This window comes from Dermacentor andersoni, chromosome 8, assembly GCF_023375885.2.
Source record: "Dermacentor andersoni chromosome 8, qqDerAnde1_hic_scaffold, whole genome shotgun sequence".
NCBI classification, from domain to species: domain Eukaryota; kingdom Metazoa; phylum Arthropoda; class Arachnida; order Ixodida; family Ixodidae; genus Dermacentor; species Dermacentor andersoni.
In genome coordinates this window covers 93,844,785-93,862,287 of record NC_092821.1, presented here as the reverse complement: position 1 = coordinate 93,862,287, position 17,503 = coordinate 93,844,785, and the positions used below count along the sequence as shown (strand labels likewise).

The 17,503-nt window shown below is 44.9% G+C and overlaps 2 protein-coding genes across 2 annotated transcripts; both read right to left on the bottom strand.

Annotated features, from left to right (window-relative positions):
* Window positions 1–1,149: 1,149 nt before the first annotated feature.
* Window positions 1,150–5,925, bottom strand: LOC126528892 (neprilysin-1-like). Its single transcript, XM_050176482.2, has 2 exons — window positions 4,771–5,925; window positions 1,150–2,505 (listed from the first exon to the last, which is right to left on the bottom strand). Exons 1-2 carry the CDS (start codon window positions 5,161–5,163, stop codon window positions 2,119–2,121), a joined length of 780 nt encoding a protein of 259 aa, XP_050032439.2. The 5' UTR covers window positions 5,164–5,925; the 3' UTR covers window positions 1,150–2,118.
* A 35-nt stretch (window positions 5,926–5,960) lies between these two features.
* LOC129384199 (neprilysin-1-like) lies at window positions 5,961–7,271 on the bottom strand. Its single transcript, XM_055069418.1, has one exon. It carries the CDS (start codon window positions 7,269–7,271, stop codon window positions 5,961–5,963), a length of 1,311 nt encoding a protein of 436 aa, XP_054925393.1.
* Between the last annotated feature and the right edge of the window lie 10,232 nt (window positions 7,272–17,503).

The following is a 17,503-nucleotide window of genomic DNA, read 5'->3' as shown; positions in this document are numbered from 1 at the left end:
AAATTGCTCGAAAACGTTACACGGCCACGCAAGAAGTTTTATTATACGAAAATAAACCCATGCTCCCCGGCAGGTGCGAGTAGCCAGTGCCTGAGCAAACGGCGGCAGCCATCTTTTATTCCTTTCGGAATGGGGCAGCCTGCGGCTATTCAGAAGAAAATTCAGTTTTGTTCGGCATATTATTGCATCTTTAACGCGTACACGTCACTTTGACGTGGGCAGCTTTTGTGGTTTTGTGACGTCGCGTGACCGGCAGGTGACGTGGGTGCAGTCAGAAAACTTTTGACCAATAACCGAGGGCTAATGGCGAAAAGGTGTCGAACTATTTTTGTTTTGTTCGTTCAAATCATGCATAATCGATGTGTACACGTCATATCAGATGGGGAGCTATCGCGGTTTTCGTGGCGTCGCATGACAGACAGGTGAAGGAGGGGGTGGTACAAAAAAGTTTGACCAGTCGCGGAGGGTTCATTGCAGAATTGGAATATAAAAGTTTGGAATAGTTTTACGTTATAGCACCCCTAGTCTCTGCCCCCAAGGCAGATCGTTTTCAAGATAAAGCCCGCGCCACCGCGCCATACGCCGCTGCTGCCGAAGTACAACGTCACCCCTACCTCCCCTCCTCTTGGTTCCTTGCGCGCAACCGAATCTGGTACGCTTCCTCCGCGCTTTCCTCCTTGCACGCACAAGATTGAGCCGCGATAGTCGACTCACTCTCGCATGCTTTCATTCGCCTATACAGAATACGGCGCGCGGCGACGCTGCTATCGCCCTTGGATTTTGTACGGAACATCCCAGTGACGGCGGCGGCAAGAATGTGCCTGAAGTGTCCACATAATTGCTATCGCAACCAAATGCAAACACACTGTGAACGTGTCAGCTAAGGCGAAGCAAGTTTTAAGAAAGGTTTCATTGCGTATTAAAGAAAATGCGTGTGTCCTACTGCGTGCGTTTGCGCATCATTGCCTGGTGCGTGCCACAGTTTCGAGGCTGGATGGAGCAAGGAATTGTGCATGAAGCGTGAAATGAGAAATTATGCAATTATTTACTCGTTTATTAGTTCGTGAAGATTTCTGCCCAAGCAAGCATTACTATAATTATAAACGTATTATTAAAAGGTTCCTTACACTGAACACAAAATCCGCATGTCTCTTATTCGCGCTCTCATCTCATCTGCCTGTATGCTTACATGCTTACTTTATTTATTTTAATAATTCATATTTATTTTTGAATCACTAACCTCCAGGAATGCATTGGGTAAAGGCAACCACAGTTACATCAATGTCAAACAAGCGTTATGAAACAAGATAAGAAAGAATACATCAACCTAACGAAAGCATTACTCGCCCAGCGTAATAACGTGGAAAATCAATACAGTCAATACAATAGGGGAATTGAAATGAAAAATAAATAGCAAGAACTACGCAAGGTAAGATCCTAGTAAATATTACACAAAAATGATCGCACTGCATGGTAGGCTTACAACGCGGCAATTGCCATAAAAATTGCTGAATCACGGCGATGCGAAGCGCAAAAAAAAAAAGAAGGGAGGAAAGAAACAAAGTAGGACAAGACAACAACAATGAAACTCTGCCATCAACTCTAACCTACAACTTCAGAGACAGGGAATGGTTTTTCAATTCATATATTATTCCTTTGGAAAAATGAAGTATTAAACAAATGCCACAAAATCAAGGTATAAGAATGCAGAAAATTACTGCAAAAGATAAAGGCACTCGTCAACGAGGCTACTGAGACGTGAAAACATTCGAGGCAGAGCTCGAAAACTGCCGGGTATATGTACCGTGAAAATCTTCCGCAACGCGTGAAAAGAGGGGCAATGCGCACGTTGAGATCTCGGGCGGTCTGCCTTCTACGGCTGCGTTCGCGTGCGCCGAAGCCCTCGGCTAGCAGCGCCATCTAGGGACGGCTGGGCGCCCTCACCGCATTACATACTCTAGCAGGGGAGCGCCCCGAATTGCACGGCCGGAGCAAAGCCCGCCAGCGCGTATTATCTCGGAGATCGTGTCTGAACAGGCCACCGACGGAGCGGCAGAGAACGAGGTGAATAGGCAAAGAGAGTTTCGCTTTAAAACTGAACTTCTTTGTCACCATGGTTCACTTAAAGTGAAACACTGAGCAGCGCTTTTTCGGGTTCATGGCGGTCTTGTTGCCGCAGCTGAATGCATTGGCGAACTCCGGGTAATTGGCCAGCGCGGTGTTGAGCCTGATCTTAGCGGGAGGCCATGGTGCCTGCTCCAGGATCCGGGAAGTGTCCTCGTGCGGCTCGCACAAGGTCTGGCCGTACATCAGAAAAAACAGCTGGTCGGCATCCACGTCCGGAAGGTTGGCCAGTGACATCTCCAGCCTTTTGTAGTTGACGAATTCGATCTTGCGCAAGTGCAGCGAGGTCTTAAAGACCCTGTGCAGCACAGGCACGATGGCATTGTCCGCAGCTACCGTCCTCAAGACCCGTTGTCCGTGGACCTTTGTCTTGTTCACTGCCTGAAGACAAGGAGGCAAGATAATTAAATTCTGACCGAACCAATCTTACGCTGACTGTCGACATTAATCCTTTGTTGCAGGCTGTGCACTCCAGTGGACAAATTTCGGCAACTTTCGGAGCAATTTTAGTGCTTCCGAGGAGCCCTCATGCATAGTGTCAACTTCAGTGGCCAAAAGAAACTTTCAGTAGCCCCCCCCCCCCCCCCCCCCCCCACCCCTCGAAGGCGTCGCCAACCACAAATTTTCACCGACTCGGCTTCAAAGATGGGAGCCGTTTGATACGGCGGGTAAGTCCCGCTCGCTACCGCACTTTTACTAGTAACTCTCATGACATTTATGTTTGGTTTATATCACTGCCTGCCTGTGATAGACAATACCTTCAGCGGCAAGATCTGCAAACACTGTTACTTACTGACGCCAAGTTCTTTCTTGAGAACAAGTTTTTTTTTTTTTTAATATGTCCACTGTAGTGCACACTATTCATGACAGGAACAGGTGCCTGGAAGCATATTCTGCGCAGTGTCATCTTCGCTCTATATACATTCCATTGCATTGTTTTTGATATGTGCTCATATTATCAGCACCTGGGTGATTAAATTATCAAGCGAGATAATAGGAAGAAACAGTTGAATGAGTTAGGAACAGCTTCTGCCATAGGCGCAGAGTCTTCATATTCCCAGGGGGGGGGTTCCAAGCGAGCAGCTTTGCGAACCCCATATATATATATATATATATATATATATATATATATATATATATATATATATATATTTATATTGCTTGCACTTGCAGAACCTTCGTGTGACCTCGAAGAGTTGATCGCTGAAATGACATCTTTATATGAGTATATACAAGACCTCATAGTCGGACACAGTTCAATTTCACAGCCTGAGTCCTCTCGGTGCTGTAATCTTCCTTCGCGTAATTGTCGTGTACTTGGCTATCACTAATACTGCTTCGCCTTTCTGGCGAAACTGCAGCCTCTGCCTCTCTCTCTTACTCTTTTATTATTCAGTGAGTCCGGGTATAAGCGCTGCTGCGCATGGCTGCTGTTGATTCTGATTTCGAGTGAATCCGGCTTGGCTTCATTTCGGTTACTGACCGAATTATACACGGTGCCCCAACTATGATGCACCAAGACTTAAAACAGAGCAGTTGCGTTACTCGAAGAAAACCTGGTGCATATTGTTTCCAGCACAGTGGAGCAGCCGCTAGTAATTGTTTCCTTACTGACATTTAATTTTGTACTTGCAAATAATTATCTAACTCGAGAAGTACTGTCCTAATTTCTTAAGTGTCAACGAGGTATTTGTAAGCACCCCCAAATGACATCTACCTGCGGTGTTTTCAGCGGCGTACTAATTGAGTGCAATTTGTTTTGTTACTGGGAGTGAAACCTCACGGAATATGAAAAATACCACCTGAATGGCGCTCCCACCCGCATCGTAAAGCAACGCGCTCAAACAAGCTGATTGAAACCAATTGAATTGCCTGTCGCAAACCCGAAGAGAGGGCGCCTCACCTTGATAATGGTACGGAAGGAGCGCCAACAGCAGGTATCGCTGCTTCGCAGCTATTCCTTCCTCTCATTTTTACGTCCCACTTATTATCCGTCGATCAAGGCCGATCGCAATGAAAACAAAAGAGCCTTAATACCACGCTCGATCGTTTGCCCACTGTCTTATTCTCGGCACACACAAAAAAAAACAAACAGGCGGGGCCCGCCGCCTGTTTCAAGTTAGACTTCGCTGCTATGAGAGGCGTAGTTGCTCGAGTGTGTCAGTTGCCCTCGCGTAGAGAGGACGTAGCGCGCTGACTTTGATGCTCACTGAAGTTCAACATTCCGTCACATCTTGTGCCAGCGGTGGGGGTAACGCTGTATTCTTGCTGCAAGTGGTGTCAGTCTGACAGTGAGTATCGGCAATCGGTTGCCGGTCATTGCAGGCAATTGGCTATCCAGCACTGGGAATGTAGAGCTTGTTTACAGATTATCAGTTTGTTGTTCGCCCGCTTAGTGACGTTCGTGCATTCTAACGAAGGCGTGCCTAATATCGTTTCCGTTTTCTATCTACTCAATGTAAATTTCAGGTATTGTGCATATTGCACATAAATAAATGTATATAAACACTTGGTACATAGGCTCTGTAAATTTGTTTCATTCAGGACCCTAAAATATACTTCCTATAAATTAACTTATTTGTCCTCCGTAATATCCTTGTGATGGCAGAAAACTATACGCCAAATGGCGTTGTGCTCCTTCCTTACCTTTGATTCGTACTGCTTCTCGAGGCAAGCGATCGCGGTTTCATTGTTGAGGACATCGTGAGTCGAGCCATCCGATGAGAACAGCGCCCTCTCGTGGAACGCCTCGTAAAAGAATTGCACCATGGCGCCCCCGAGACTCGCGGACTCCAAAAAGAACTCCTTGTCCTCCTTCTGCTTCAGGTGGCTTATGGAAACGGGAACTAGAAGCGTGCTCGTGTCCACGTCGAAGTCCCAGCGAACGTTCAGGTGGTTTTCCTGGATTTTGCCTCCCGAGGCGACAACTACTCGCAGCCAAGGCTTTGTCATGGATCCCATGCCCTGGACGTAGCTGCGGGCGATTTCCTTGGTCGGTGTCATCGCGATGCTGCTGTAGTAGCTGTCGACGTCCTTCATAATCTGGAAATACTTGACTTTGATGTTACTCAAGGCCTCATCGACCTCGGTTCTACCTTTGGAGGTAGGCAGGGCCTCCGTGATGACATGCCTGTGAGCGCAAGAAGTACAAGAGAAACAAGCTCAGCTTCTGGATGCATGATAACATTTAACATTCCATGCCCGTAGCGCAGGGCGAGAAAACTGGCAATGTGCAAGCGCGATATAAACTGAAGAAATGAAAAGGTACTTTCCTGTGCGCGTAAACATTAAACATTCAAAGTCAAAGCAATTTCTGCCGCGTGATCACAGCGCCAATGTATTAACATGCAAATCGTTACAGGAAAAAGGACGCGACTGCATAAAGACCTTGGGCTTTAGCCAAATATGTGAATGCGAGCTCGCTGTCTATTAAATCCGTTTAGGGTGTTAGTGAAGACTTAGGAATGTCCAAGGCAAAAAAGAATGTCATGTTCTAGCTGGCCTACAAAAGACGAACGCAGCAAGTAAGACGCGAAGTATAGATAACACGCACTCTTGTGCTAGGTATGCAGCATGCCTCTCGCGCTTTTTTCGCAAGACTTTGGGAAATCGCCAGCAAATTGAAGTGCTAATGAACTTGAAAATATAAAGGAACCACATTATGGTGCACTGCGTGGGTCGTGAAAAAGCACCGCACAGACTAGCCCAAGGACAGAGGGGGTTTCCAAGCTAAGTTACCGTTATGTGTATCGAGCTCAAGCGCATGTTGTTCCTGTCTGAGTTCTCCAAAGAATGCGACATTCTGCAGTACTCTAATAAAAACGAGGAGCACAGCCTCACTTGTAGGAACCCTTTATGGTGACCAGGTTACGATGAACGCCAAAGGCCACCGCCAGAAGGTACGTATCGTTGAACTCCTTTAGGAAGGCATATTGGTACAGCTTGTACGTGGCCAGTGTGCAAAGCTTTTCGATGTCTTCTTTTTTAGGGTTGTCCGCCAGCTTCCGGAATGGCATCAGTGCCATAGCAGCCCTGAGTTTGAGAAACGAGCGCACATCGTTTTTCGAAACCTTGCCGAATACTTTCACTAGATGTTTCACGTACGCAGGAGACTTCACAATGACACAGGAGTCCGCTTTCACTGAAACTGCCCCTCTGAGGAATTTCCTCAAGTATAAAGTCCAGTCAAATTCTGCGCTACCCTCGCCAATCTCCGAAGCGGGAACGTCACCGTATTCATTGAGATGGTAGTACTGCTCACCGCGCGGACCCGAGTACTTCTGGAGTTCAGACTCCACCTTGGCTGCAGAGCTGATGAGGTCACTAACGTCATCACTAATTTTTCCTTTGTGCCCGAGCAGGTCCACCGCAAAATGTCGGAAGGACGTGGAAAACGCGTGCGGCACGTGAAATATGCGGTCAGCGCCGTTGTCGTGCGGTCTCGATAGGACCACACATGTTTTGTGCGACGCCTCCAGAACGGCCACGTGAACGACGGGAAAGATTTCGAGAACTCTCGAGAATGTTGCCAACATGCTTTCGATGGCCTCCGGGTCTCCGGCCAGTTCCAAGTGCTTCCAAGTGTCCTCGAGCTGGGACCTCCAGGAAGGCAGGTCAGTGTGACTCGACTGGCAAGTGGCAAAGAACCGCGTGATCTTTTTCGACATAGCTGTTCTCGAGAAGAAGCCGAGGTCCTCGTATTTGCGGATCACACTTCGAACTTCGCGCAGATACTGCGTCACAGCGTGGTCGTAGACGTTAGTGTGTAAGCTGTTGCTGGTGCATACGTACTCGTAGAAGTCGGCGCACGGGCTCAAGGACCAGGCGACGTTCTTTCTCAGGTCTTCGCCGGTGTCCCGGCACGCGTTCGAATCACACTTGAAGTAAAGTGGGAGGTGTCTCGTCCGCCAGGATGTCTCCCAAGAGTTCTCGAGCGATGGTCCGAGGTTCGGCAAGGGCGGCAGGGGCTCAGGTCGCTGTCGCCTCCGGAGAGCAATGGCGGTGACCGCGACGATGGCCGAGGCGCTCAAGACGAAAATGGCCGTGACGATGAGGCCCCGTCGGGACATTAGGGCTGGCGAAATTCCTGTGCATCGCCGGACTTCCTCAGCGTCCGAATCCTTGGTCGGCAACGACTGCTGATCCATCCTGCGACCTTTCCTTCCGACTTGTTTGTTTGTTTGCGTGTTTGTTTTTCTCAAAGAGTAGCTCATACCCACTACGGGGGATGGGCCAAGAATCAAGTAAGCTAAGAAAATTATGATATGAGTGCAAATAGATGCACTATTGAAAAATCTTGAATAGCGAAAAATAATGACGGCAGATACAAATTTAAGAATTTAGCAAGGAAATCGTCCTAATTCAATTATATACCTCACAAGATCTGCACCATTGTCCCCACGATAATGTCACAAAAAGGAGGGTCCGTAAAACTGAAAGATCAGGAATTGTTATAGACAATCTAGCAGCATAAAATCATCCCTCTAAAGTATGTTTGCTTAACAATGAAAAACAGTGCCATGGCTGGGAAAAGTGTTCTATAGTTGCATACTAAACAAGTTATGAACACAAGGAGGAGGACGCCAGACTAGATCGATGCAGATAATAGTTTATTGTAGGTATTCCACATCAGAATTTGGTAAACAAGACTTCAACTTTTCTATTAAGGAAGAAATTCTGCTCCAAGGAAATAGTAGGTTTCAGTATTCAGTTAAGTTTGCTTGCCTGTTTGCTCCTTATACAGTGTCGCGCACCCACTCCGGGTTCCCAGAAGCCCACAGAAAAATGGAAGTGGAGGTATAAAATCTTGCGGAAGAACCAATCTCGCGTAGAGTGTCGACATTAATGCGACTAGCAATGAAGCAAAGTAGCCGTATACCGTGTATTGCCAACCGTGCAACGCGTCATGTATGCTACTTATATTCAACCGGCCTCCTCGCTCTCGCGCATCCGTCTGGACACGCTGCGTCATTCGTCGGCAGCGCCACGAAGCACGCGTGGTGGTTGCACGATTGTACATTCATACGATTTTCTCAAAATACATATGACGGGAGTTTGATTTCGCCCAAGCTCCCGAGAAATCTGAAATTATATTTTGCCATTGAAGAGTGGCACGTACTAAGCAGCATATAGCTATCCAGGTTGGCGTCAAAGCGGTTCATTGAAGAGCAGCGCATACACAGGGACACAAGTTGCCATCACATATGGTATTGGAAGCGCTGCGCAAAAGTAGTGGCACCTATCGAGCGACCCAGGTTGCCACCAACGAAGATCACTGACGAGTAACTGTTACCCAATGGTACATACCCAGTGACCCAGTTAGCGTTAAAGAGGTTCACTGAAGACTGGCGCTTAACCATCAGCACATACTTAGTGAGCTAACTTGGCATTAAGGAGGTTTAATGGAGAGCGGCGCCCAGTAGCATATACCCGGTGACCCAAGTTGGCTTCAAACAGTTGCAATTGAACAGATGCACATCGGCAGTGGCACGTGCTCAGTAACTCAAGTTTGCGTGAAACTGGTTGGCCGATGAGTGGCCTATACCCAGTGTGACATACCCAGCGTGTGCGGCGGTTGGTTTCGGACCCAGCTCACTCAGCACAGCAGCCTGATGCTTTACCAGTTGAACATGGACTTCCTGCGGACGAACGTTGGCGGGAATATGGCTAAATACATAAGCAGACAGCACTCCCTCCCCCCCCCCTCCCCCCTCTGCGGAAAGTGGCTGAAGTACTCCAAGAAACATAACACCTTAATACCTAAAGGAAGGGTGATGTGGAAATTCATCCATTCAAATAACTTTATTGAGTGCCCTGCAATTTGGTGGGGTGGGCCTGGACCGCGCCTAGGTTTCGGCCAAGTGTTTCTGGCGCTTCACGGCTTCCTCGGCGCGCTGAGGCCCAGAGTTGGTGCTGTGGAAATTGTACGAATAATATTAATACAGGCCAAATCTAGGAGGCCTCTTTTATATTAAAGCGTATGATATACAACCACAGATTTGGAGGTATTGAAATGAATTCAAATTTGATGCGGAGATAAAGGTACTTCAGCGCAGGGAAACACGAGCAGAAAAGGCACATCGAATGCACAAGCGCTACTAACAAAAATGAGCTCTAATTCCCCTTCGGCGACACGAGCAGAACTACCTTCAGTATAAGGACGTCACAGATCACGTGAATCGCCTTACAATTGAAAACAAAGAAAATGGAACAGGCAAAGCACCCTTAATGACTCAGAAAAGTCAAAATGTCATGACACGCGCAAAAAAATTTAATTCTTTGTCAGTCGGGGGTAGGGAACAATGACCGATAACATGCGTCACAGCAATAGTGCGTCACCATGCGCCACCCAAATGCTTTTACCTACGTTCGACGTATATTGAAAGAAACAACATACCTCATTACAGAAGAAAGGTGTGTTTATATTTTATTTATTTTATTTAATAAATACTGCGGACACGTGGTCCAAGCAGGGAGGGCGACATATGGTATATACAATGAAAATCAGATTGACAAAACAAACAGAACCGTAAGATTGCAAGATTAAGAAGTGGATTCAATTATACAATTCCATTCGGTTAAAGTTCAAGGAAAAAAGAAAACTCATATGCATTTTTTCTTGCAAAGTAAGACGTTAATGCCTCATGTCTGCGGTGGCATGTAGTTCTGGTCGATAACTGCGATAAATGTTCAGATGGGTCAAGGGATAAATTGGTGATGTGAAGTAGTTTAAGGAATTCAAGTATCTGTTTCTTTCTTCTAAGTTCGAGTGGTTCAGGGTTGTTAATTTCTATATATTCGGTGGGGGAGTCACATCTGGAAAATTTATTAAATATAGATCTCACAGCTTTTCTCTGAATTCTCTCAAGACTATGGATATTAGTTTATGGGTATGGATCCCAAACTATGCAAGCATATTCCAGCTTAGGTCTAATTAGGGAGATGTAGCATAGCATTTTCAAGTTAGATGGGGCTTTATTAAGTTTGTGTCTGAACAGGCATAGTTTTCTGAAGGCTGAACCGCAAGTGTTAGTTTTGTGATCAATGCATGATAGTGTATTTTTAAGGGTCACTCCTGGGTATTTACAGCTAGTGACTTCATGAAGAGGTGATGTACCTAACTTATATGTATAAAGCAGGGGTGATTTCTTATATGTCATTCGCAGTAGTACGCTTTTATCTGTGTTTAGTGTCATTCCCCAGCACCTGCACCATGCAAGAATATTATTTAAACTACAACATAAACTAGTTTGATCATGGAGCGAAACAATATCTTTAAAGAGCACACAATCATCGGCAAATAATAGACTCTCTACACCACCTTCAAACGTGTTAACAATATTATTAATATATAGAACAAAAAGAACAGGACCGAGCACACTGCCCTAGGAAACACCCGATGTGACCGGGTGTTCAGGTGGACAGATCGTGTTGCAGGTGTTTCAGGTGGGCTGATGAGATTAAGCAGTTTTCAGGGACAGCATGGCCACAATTAGCACAGGACCGAGGTAGTTAGAGAAGGATGGGAGAGGCCTTTGCTTGGAGAGGTCTCCTGTCTGGCTCTGATTTTAAGCAATTTGTTTTCAACCAAAATTGATCGGCATATGTCGCAGCCCCTAGAGTAACACAATAAGTGCGTACGCATTTTTAGGTATGTAGACAATTTTATTGTGTTCATATACTGTATATTTGAATGTTTCCAACATGAGTGTGATGTGACACCGTATCGACGATACACAATTATCCTTGTGCCCTTATATTTACAGTTGAAATGCCAATATATGGAATCATAAGAGTCTCAGACGGTCGTTAAATTTGTGTTCACCGATCAACTTACTTGTTGGTGGTGTGAGTCTGGGGCAAGTAATGCACTTCTCGCCTTCTATTCCGGCCATTCTAAGGTAGTTAAAAGGGGCATTACTAAGGTGAGTTAATACTGTACTTAATAAGTGCTACCAAAGTTGAATGGACAGAAGTTTCCATCCACTAATTAATTAATTATGGGGTTTTACGTGCCAAAACAACTTTATGATTATGAGGCACGCCATAGTGGAGGACTCCGGAAATTTTGACCACCTGGGGTTCTTTAACGTGCACCTAAATCTAAGTACACGGGTGTTTTCGCATTTCGCCCCCATCGAAATGCGGCCGCCGTGACCGGGATTCGATCCCGCGACCTCGTGCTCAGCAGCCCAACACCATAGCCACTGAGCCACCACGGCGGGTGACCATCCACTAGCTTCACGGCACCTAAAATTTGGCTATCCTTCGAACTAGATTGTTCCTGTAGCAAAAGGGTTACACCGGCATGTAAATTCGAGTCATAATGTGTCTAACCCATAAGCTTGCCAAATTATTTTAGAAAATAACTGTAGCAGTTATTACCTATATCAACCAGGTATTTCACAACGAAGCAAACGGAGTGAGGCAATACTCAAGTTGTTTTTCCAGCACCCAGCAACCTCGGGAGTTTGCGTAAAAAAACAGCTGCCGCAAGTAATGTGAAGGGAGGATGTCAAAAAATGCTTATAAAAAAATCGTTGCGCAAAAACTTGTATCAACTACGTCGTCCAGTTGTCCTGTAGCCAAGGTTATGTCGAGAAAACGGGACGTTATGTAACTGAACGGCTTAGAGAGCATATCAATAAGGCTAATAGAACACCACCTGCTGGTTTTCTTTTATTACATCGCCACAGATGTGGGGTTAAACCCTTTTTCGATAAAACAGTTACCGTAGGCAGAAACAAATGTGAAGTCATTCACCGAATGATTGAACCCGAGAAAATTTACTATTTCGGTGACGCATGTATCAGTAAAACTTCGCTAAAGTCGACTGACAAAAAAATTTAATTTTCTGCGCATGCCATGACTGTTTGACTTGTCGGAGTTCTTACGTGTACTGCGTTTCTCCCTGTATTTTTTTTTTTTTTCGCTTGTGAAGCGGTTCGCGTCATCTGTGGCGTCGTCCAATGTAGGTAGTTATGTTCGGCTCCGCGAAAGAAATACAGATCATTGTTGTTTGTCACCCCTGTGCGTCCAATGAGCCTTCTTGTGTCCTGGTAATTCACTACGCTCAACCACCTTTAGTCAAAATGTAGCAACAAGCCCACATCGCCACCCTTGTTGACACGGAGCCTTACGTTTTTTCTTTGCTTACTCGCAGACTTAAGAAAACCAGCTCTATCAAACGCGAATACTTGAAGTCGAAATAACTTGTCTCCGTTGTCGAATACCATTTCGAAATGTTTAGTTACGTAGAGGTGTCCTGGCACTCTCAGCGTACTATTCCTTTTGTGGGGTACATATGCCATTTGCTCATTGTTTATCAATGATTTTCTAATTTGCCAAGAATGAATATCAATAACACCATTCTTCCTTCTTAGAATTCATTTCAGTGTAGAAGTTTACTATCCTTGGGGACGTCGACCCTTCGGCACATTGACGGGAAGTTTCGCGATATCTCTTCTACTAATCTGATTTCTATTAGTTGTATTTCTTCTTCAACTTTATCCTTCATTTTCATAAAGTGATTATTTACAATCTATCTATTGATTTTATTCTAGCTATTTTCTAAGAAAGTGAACGGGTCGGCGAGTTGGTTGAACTTCTAGTACTAGACAGCAGCGTAAAAGACGAGCACGCAGAAGAGGCAGCGCTAAGTGTGGTTGTTCTGTGCCTCTTCTGCGTCCTCGTCTTTCGCGTAGTTTCCTAGTTCAATATACCTATTTTCAAACTTGCTTGAATTTTATTAACATTTCTTCTTTCAAATTTTATATTTAACTACCCGGTTCTTCGCCAATCCCACAGAGTGGATATGTTCCCATAAATTATAGGCTCCACGTTTACATCTACCAACGAACAAGCCAACTTGCTTTCGCGCCTATCAAATGTTGTAGCCCATATTTTAGGACATCTACAAAGTACGAACGAACAGACGAAGAACTGAAGTGCTTGCTTTAGCCAGTTGTGCAGCGATTTCTTCGTGTTTTGTATTTCTGTGCATTTGTGGCCTCTAAACTTCGAAATCTTCCGAAACCCAGTGCTTGTCGCAAGTTTGCGCGTGCGAAATAACGCTTGCGCCTGGTTCCGGTAAATTTCTTTCTTTTACTTTCTTTTCTTCTGCGAGAGCGCTGTTCATAGACCTGATCTTGGACGCTATCCACGGCAGTATGCTAAATATTTCACCGCCCCCTATAACGGATACGTTTACCAAACCAATTTCCTTTAACGACAATACATACGAAGTGCAGAAACTGAGCAGCTAACGAGCTGGTCTTGAACAATGAAAGTAGAGGTACACTCGCAAGATGCCCGCAGGTTGTTCTGTGATTTGATTATATTAAAAAAAGTGCTGCTGCCGCGCTGTCTAGTGATTTAGGATGAGATAACTTAGATTGGCAGAGATCCAATCTAAGTTATCTCATCCTAAATCACTAGACAGCGCGGGATAAGAAAAGACGTTAAGGGATAAGAAAAGAGCAGATTGGGTGAGGGAACAAACGCGGGTAAATGACATCTTAGTTGAAATCAAGAAAAAGAAATGGGCATGGGCCGGACATGTAATGAGGAGGGAAGATAACCGATGGTCATTAAGGGTTACGGACTGGATTCCAAGGAAAGGGAAGCGTAGTAGGGGGCGGCAGAAAGTTAGGTGGGCGGATGACATTAAGACGTTTGCAGAGACAACATGGCCACAATTAGTACATGACCGGGGTAGTTGGAGAAGTATGGGAGAGGCCTTTGCCCTGCAGTGGGCGTAACTAGGATGATGATGATGATGATGATGATGATGATGATGATGATGATGAACTTAGATTGTGTTCTCTAAGAAAGCTGATGTTGAAAGCGGGTCACACCTATGGAAAGGGGTTGGCAGTCATTCCCTCAAACAGCTGCACTCCGATACGGTTTATTACCTGGAAACAGTTTTGTTGCTGTCCATGCTACGTGCTAATTTTAGGCTCGTGATGTATTAATGGCGCCGCTATTCCATTGCACGTTTAGCGTGCCCCTTGGTTTCCCTTCTCGTTCGTATACCAGGTGTCCCAAAAATTAGACCAAGATCTTTAAAAAACCCAAGAGCTCTAGAGGAATCGTACAGACTGCATAGTAGCCGTAGTGTTTACTTACAGCCAGTATTTCTTCCATCACGAAGTATCAATCAATTAATTACTTTTAATTAGTGAACTTCTTTAGTTTTAGTTAAGTACATGTGAACTGTACCTTAATTATCTTGACCTTAACACCAAAGGTCGTAGGTTCAGGTATACCATCTATGAGTTTGCATGTGGTCATTACATTACTCAGTGAAGCCATGCAAGGGGAGGGTTATGAGAAATGCATATTTACGTATGGTATCGACAATTCCGGCGCCCGTATCAGCGCCAACTGAGGTCAAATATTGTGGCACAAACAAACGCGCCATATAAACCAGCCTGTACATGAACAGAGAGAGAACGCTCATAGTAAGCTCTTGATAGGGCTTCTTTCGCTCGTCAATGCACCTGAATCTGGTTCTTGAGGGTAACATTGTTGCTGCTGTCGAACTGCGGCAGCTGTAACTTCGCCTGGAGGCAGATGTAGTCCCCCTTTTTTTCCCTCGTATACGTCCAGTGCGTGGTCACTACTGTTAGACCACTTGCTGTTGTCCCTAATGGCAGCGTACGGCTTCTTGTACAGTGAGGGACCGCTGTGTCCATTTATGCCAACTTCTATGGTGTAGGTGTCCCTTGGATTTGACAGCTGGACGACGGCACTGAGCGAGTGAGAGAGAAAAAGATACATTGTCCATTGTAATTACGTGGGGCTTCCAAACTGAAAGGAGTATCTCACATAAACAGACGTAATTAATCTCTGGGCAGCCTGAGACTCGAGCATCCTAGAGGTCACGTAGCTCCAAGATGTCATATCATTGTTTATTTCGCTTTACAATTGCGTGCATAATCAGTATGTCTTGAGTGGTGACTGTCTCATTTTTTTTTTGGTCAGCACAAACAACGCACAAGAAGAGAGTAGCGCCATTTTTAAATATACTTTTTAAAAAATATTCGAGATTGCTTGCAATGGAATTACAATGCAGGCGGTTTCTTATACAAGTGGGAAGCTGTAATTGGGTATATACAATTATGATAAGGGTGATACAATGAAGTGCTCTAACTTCGTCAATTGTAGAAGGGACTTAAGTGAGTTTTGCTTTATTATAATAAATTTCAAATTAGAATAACGTTTTGAAAGAGAGTTTCATTAGGTGCCTTTGATTTTTTTTTTTTTTTTACAGTTTAGGAAAAGGAGTATCAGACAATTTTAAACATTGCTCCAGTGACTTTGCAGAAGCAACGGACACAGAGCACGTATTAGAACATTTAAAGCTGACAAATACAGCGTGGCAGTTTCAAATTTCTATGAAACTGTAATCTTGGTCACCAATGTTTTCAGAAGTAGCACTTTAGTAGTAGTCGCATGTTCTAGGCCTATTTCTTGGTTAGAAGTATCCTAAATCGATAGACTGATGAGGTTTATTGCATATCAGTTTCGCTGGATTCTGCTTTAAGTGCACCCACCGATATAACAACATGGTTCTGAAGCCGGTTTGTACGGCTTCAAAGATTTAAGGAATGCCTGAAGTGGGCTGCCTACCGTGAATTCCCGAGAAGTACCCTACCCCCTAAAGATAACTCGCCCCTGCCTAAGCTCCGGGCTTTAAAAAAATTGAAAGTTACCCACCACACATTTTAGCTCGATTGTCCCTCGATTTTAGGCGGGCTATCTCTCAGGATTTTACGGTAATTTGTCACTGTTAGAAAAATCTGTTGTTTCTTTGCGAGAAGTGTGGTATAGTATAGCAAGCTTTTGCGTCATTGCATGCAGGAAAATAAGTAACCGCCAAATGTTGCCGTTAATCCATCGCGTCAGCCAAAGAAGTCAGGGGTAAAGTCACCAGTTGGGCTTGTTCGTTGAACATAGCAGAAGGCTACAGCGCGGGAACCGATGGAAACTGGAGAGGCACACAAAGTACACAGACGCAGCGCTGCGTCTGTGTACTTTGTGTACCCACAATGCCCGTCTGTGTACCCACAATGCCCGAATACCAAGCAAAATGAAAGCAACTTGTTCACAAGTGTTTGTGGCCATGGTGGGCCCACTTGTAGAAGAAAGAAAGAACATAAAATGGTTCTTCAGTAAAGAATAAATAGTGTATATAACTGGTTCGGCTTAACTACCAAAACTAAAGAACTCACTCTAGCGTACTAGAAAAGCTGTTGCAGGCTTTTTTTGTCAAATTCACGCGAGATCTTGAGGTATCAAACTGAGCGTAGCAAGAGTTATAGCTCACCGAGCCAGCGGGCCCAGCGGGCCAGTGTAGACGCCAGTATAGACGCCTCAGTATAGAACATAGAAAAATGAATATGTCAACAATCGAACACCTGCAATTATAGCTTTTCGTACGTGAGCAAATTCACAACTACGCTGCTAGTGTCGTATCTTGTTTCTACACCAGGACTTGCCTGAAGGTCATAAACTGATATGCACGTCAGTGTTGTACTGTGATGTACGCCACCGGGGCCACGGAATTCGTCATAATGTTAGTTTTTTGGTGTCTGTGGCCCCGTGCATCATTAAACAAAGTTGTATAAACTGAATCGAGCAAGTACGATATTCCTTCTTACACTGTACGTTCTCTTTAAGCAATACTGACGCTCTCTGCGATATATTATTGAAGGTTACCCATTCATTAGCCGTTGCACAGTAATATACACCTAAATGCTACTCACGTCGATGTAAACGTGCACACCATTCCCTTTACGCGCATCTTAAATGAGCGCCATTATGTCAGTATCCTTGATGTCATCACCTACGAACAAAGTCATCTTTTGAGCGGAACTACGAGTAGAACGAAAGGGAAGGTTATACCAGCCTGAAGCCTAAACAGTTCTTACGTTGATAACAACACTATATTCGCTACGTATCACCGCTTTTAGAAAGCAGACATAGTAGTAAGAGGTAGAGAATATAACTACTTTGAACTGCACGCGACAACGCTTAAACTAGCTTAGTCCGAAATCGCAGAATTCCGAGAACGCCTGTGAAAGAATTATGACTTGGAATGTTAAAGAACAGCTTCTCGGCGCAGCAATGCATATAACTTCATTGCCACCTGTTCTTCGACAGGAATGCGTAGCAAGGTTGCGCGCTGCGATTTTTTTGACAGCGGAAGAAATCCACGCCGCAAATCTTTCGTGCTTCAATGGCAAGTCAGGCTGATAGACGCACCACATATGCGCGACAATGGGCTGGAAATTTCCTGACGCACTGTGCATTCAAGAACCATCCCCTCTGAGGAAAGTATAATCAGGCTCAAGAAACTGTAAAATCTGCTCAT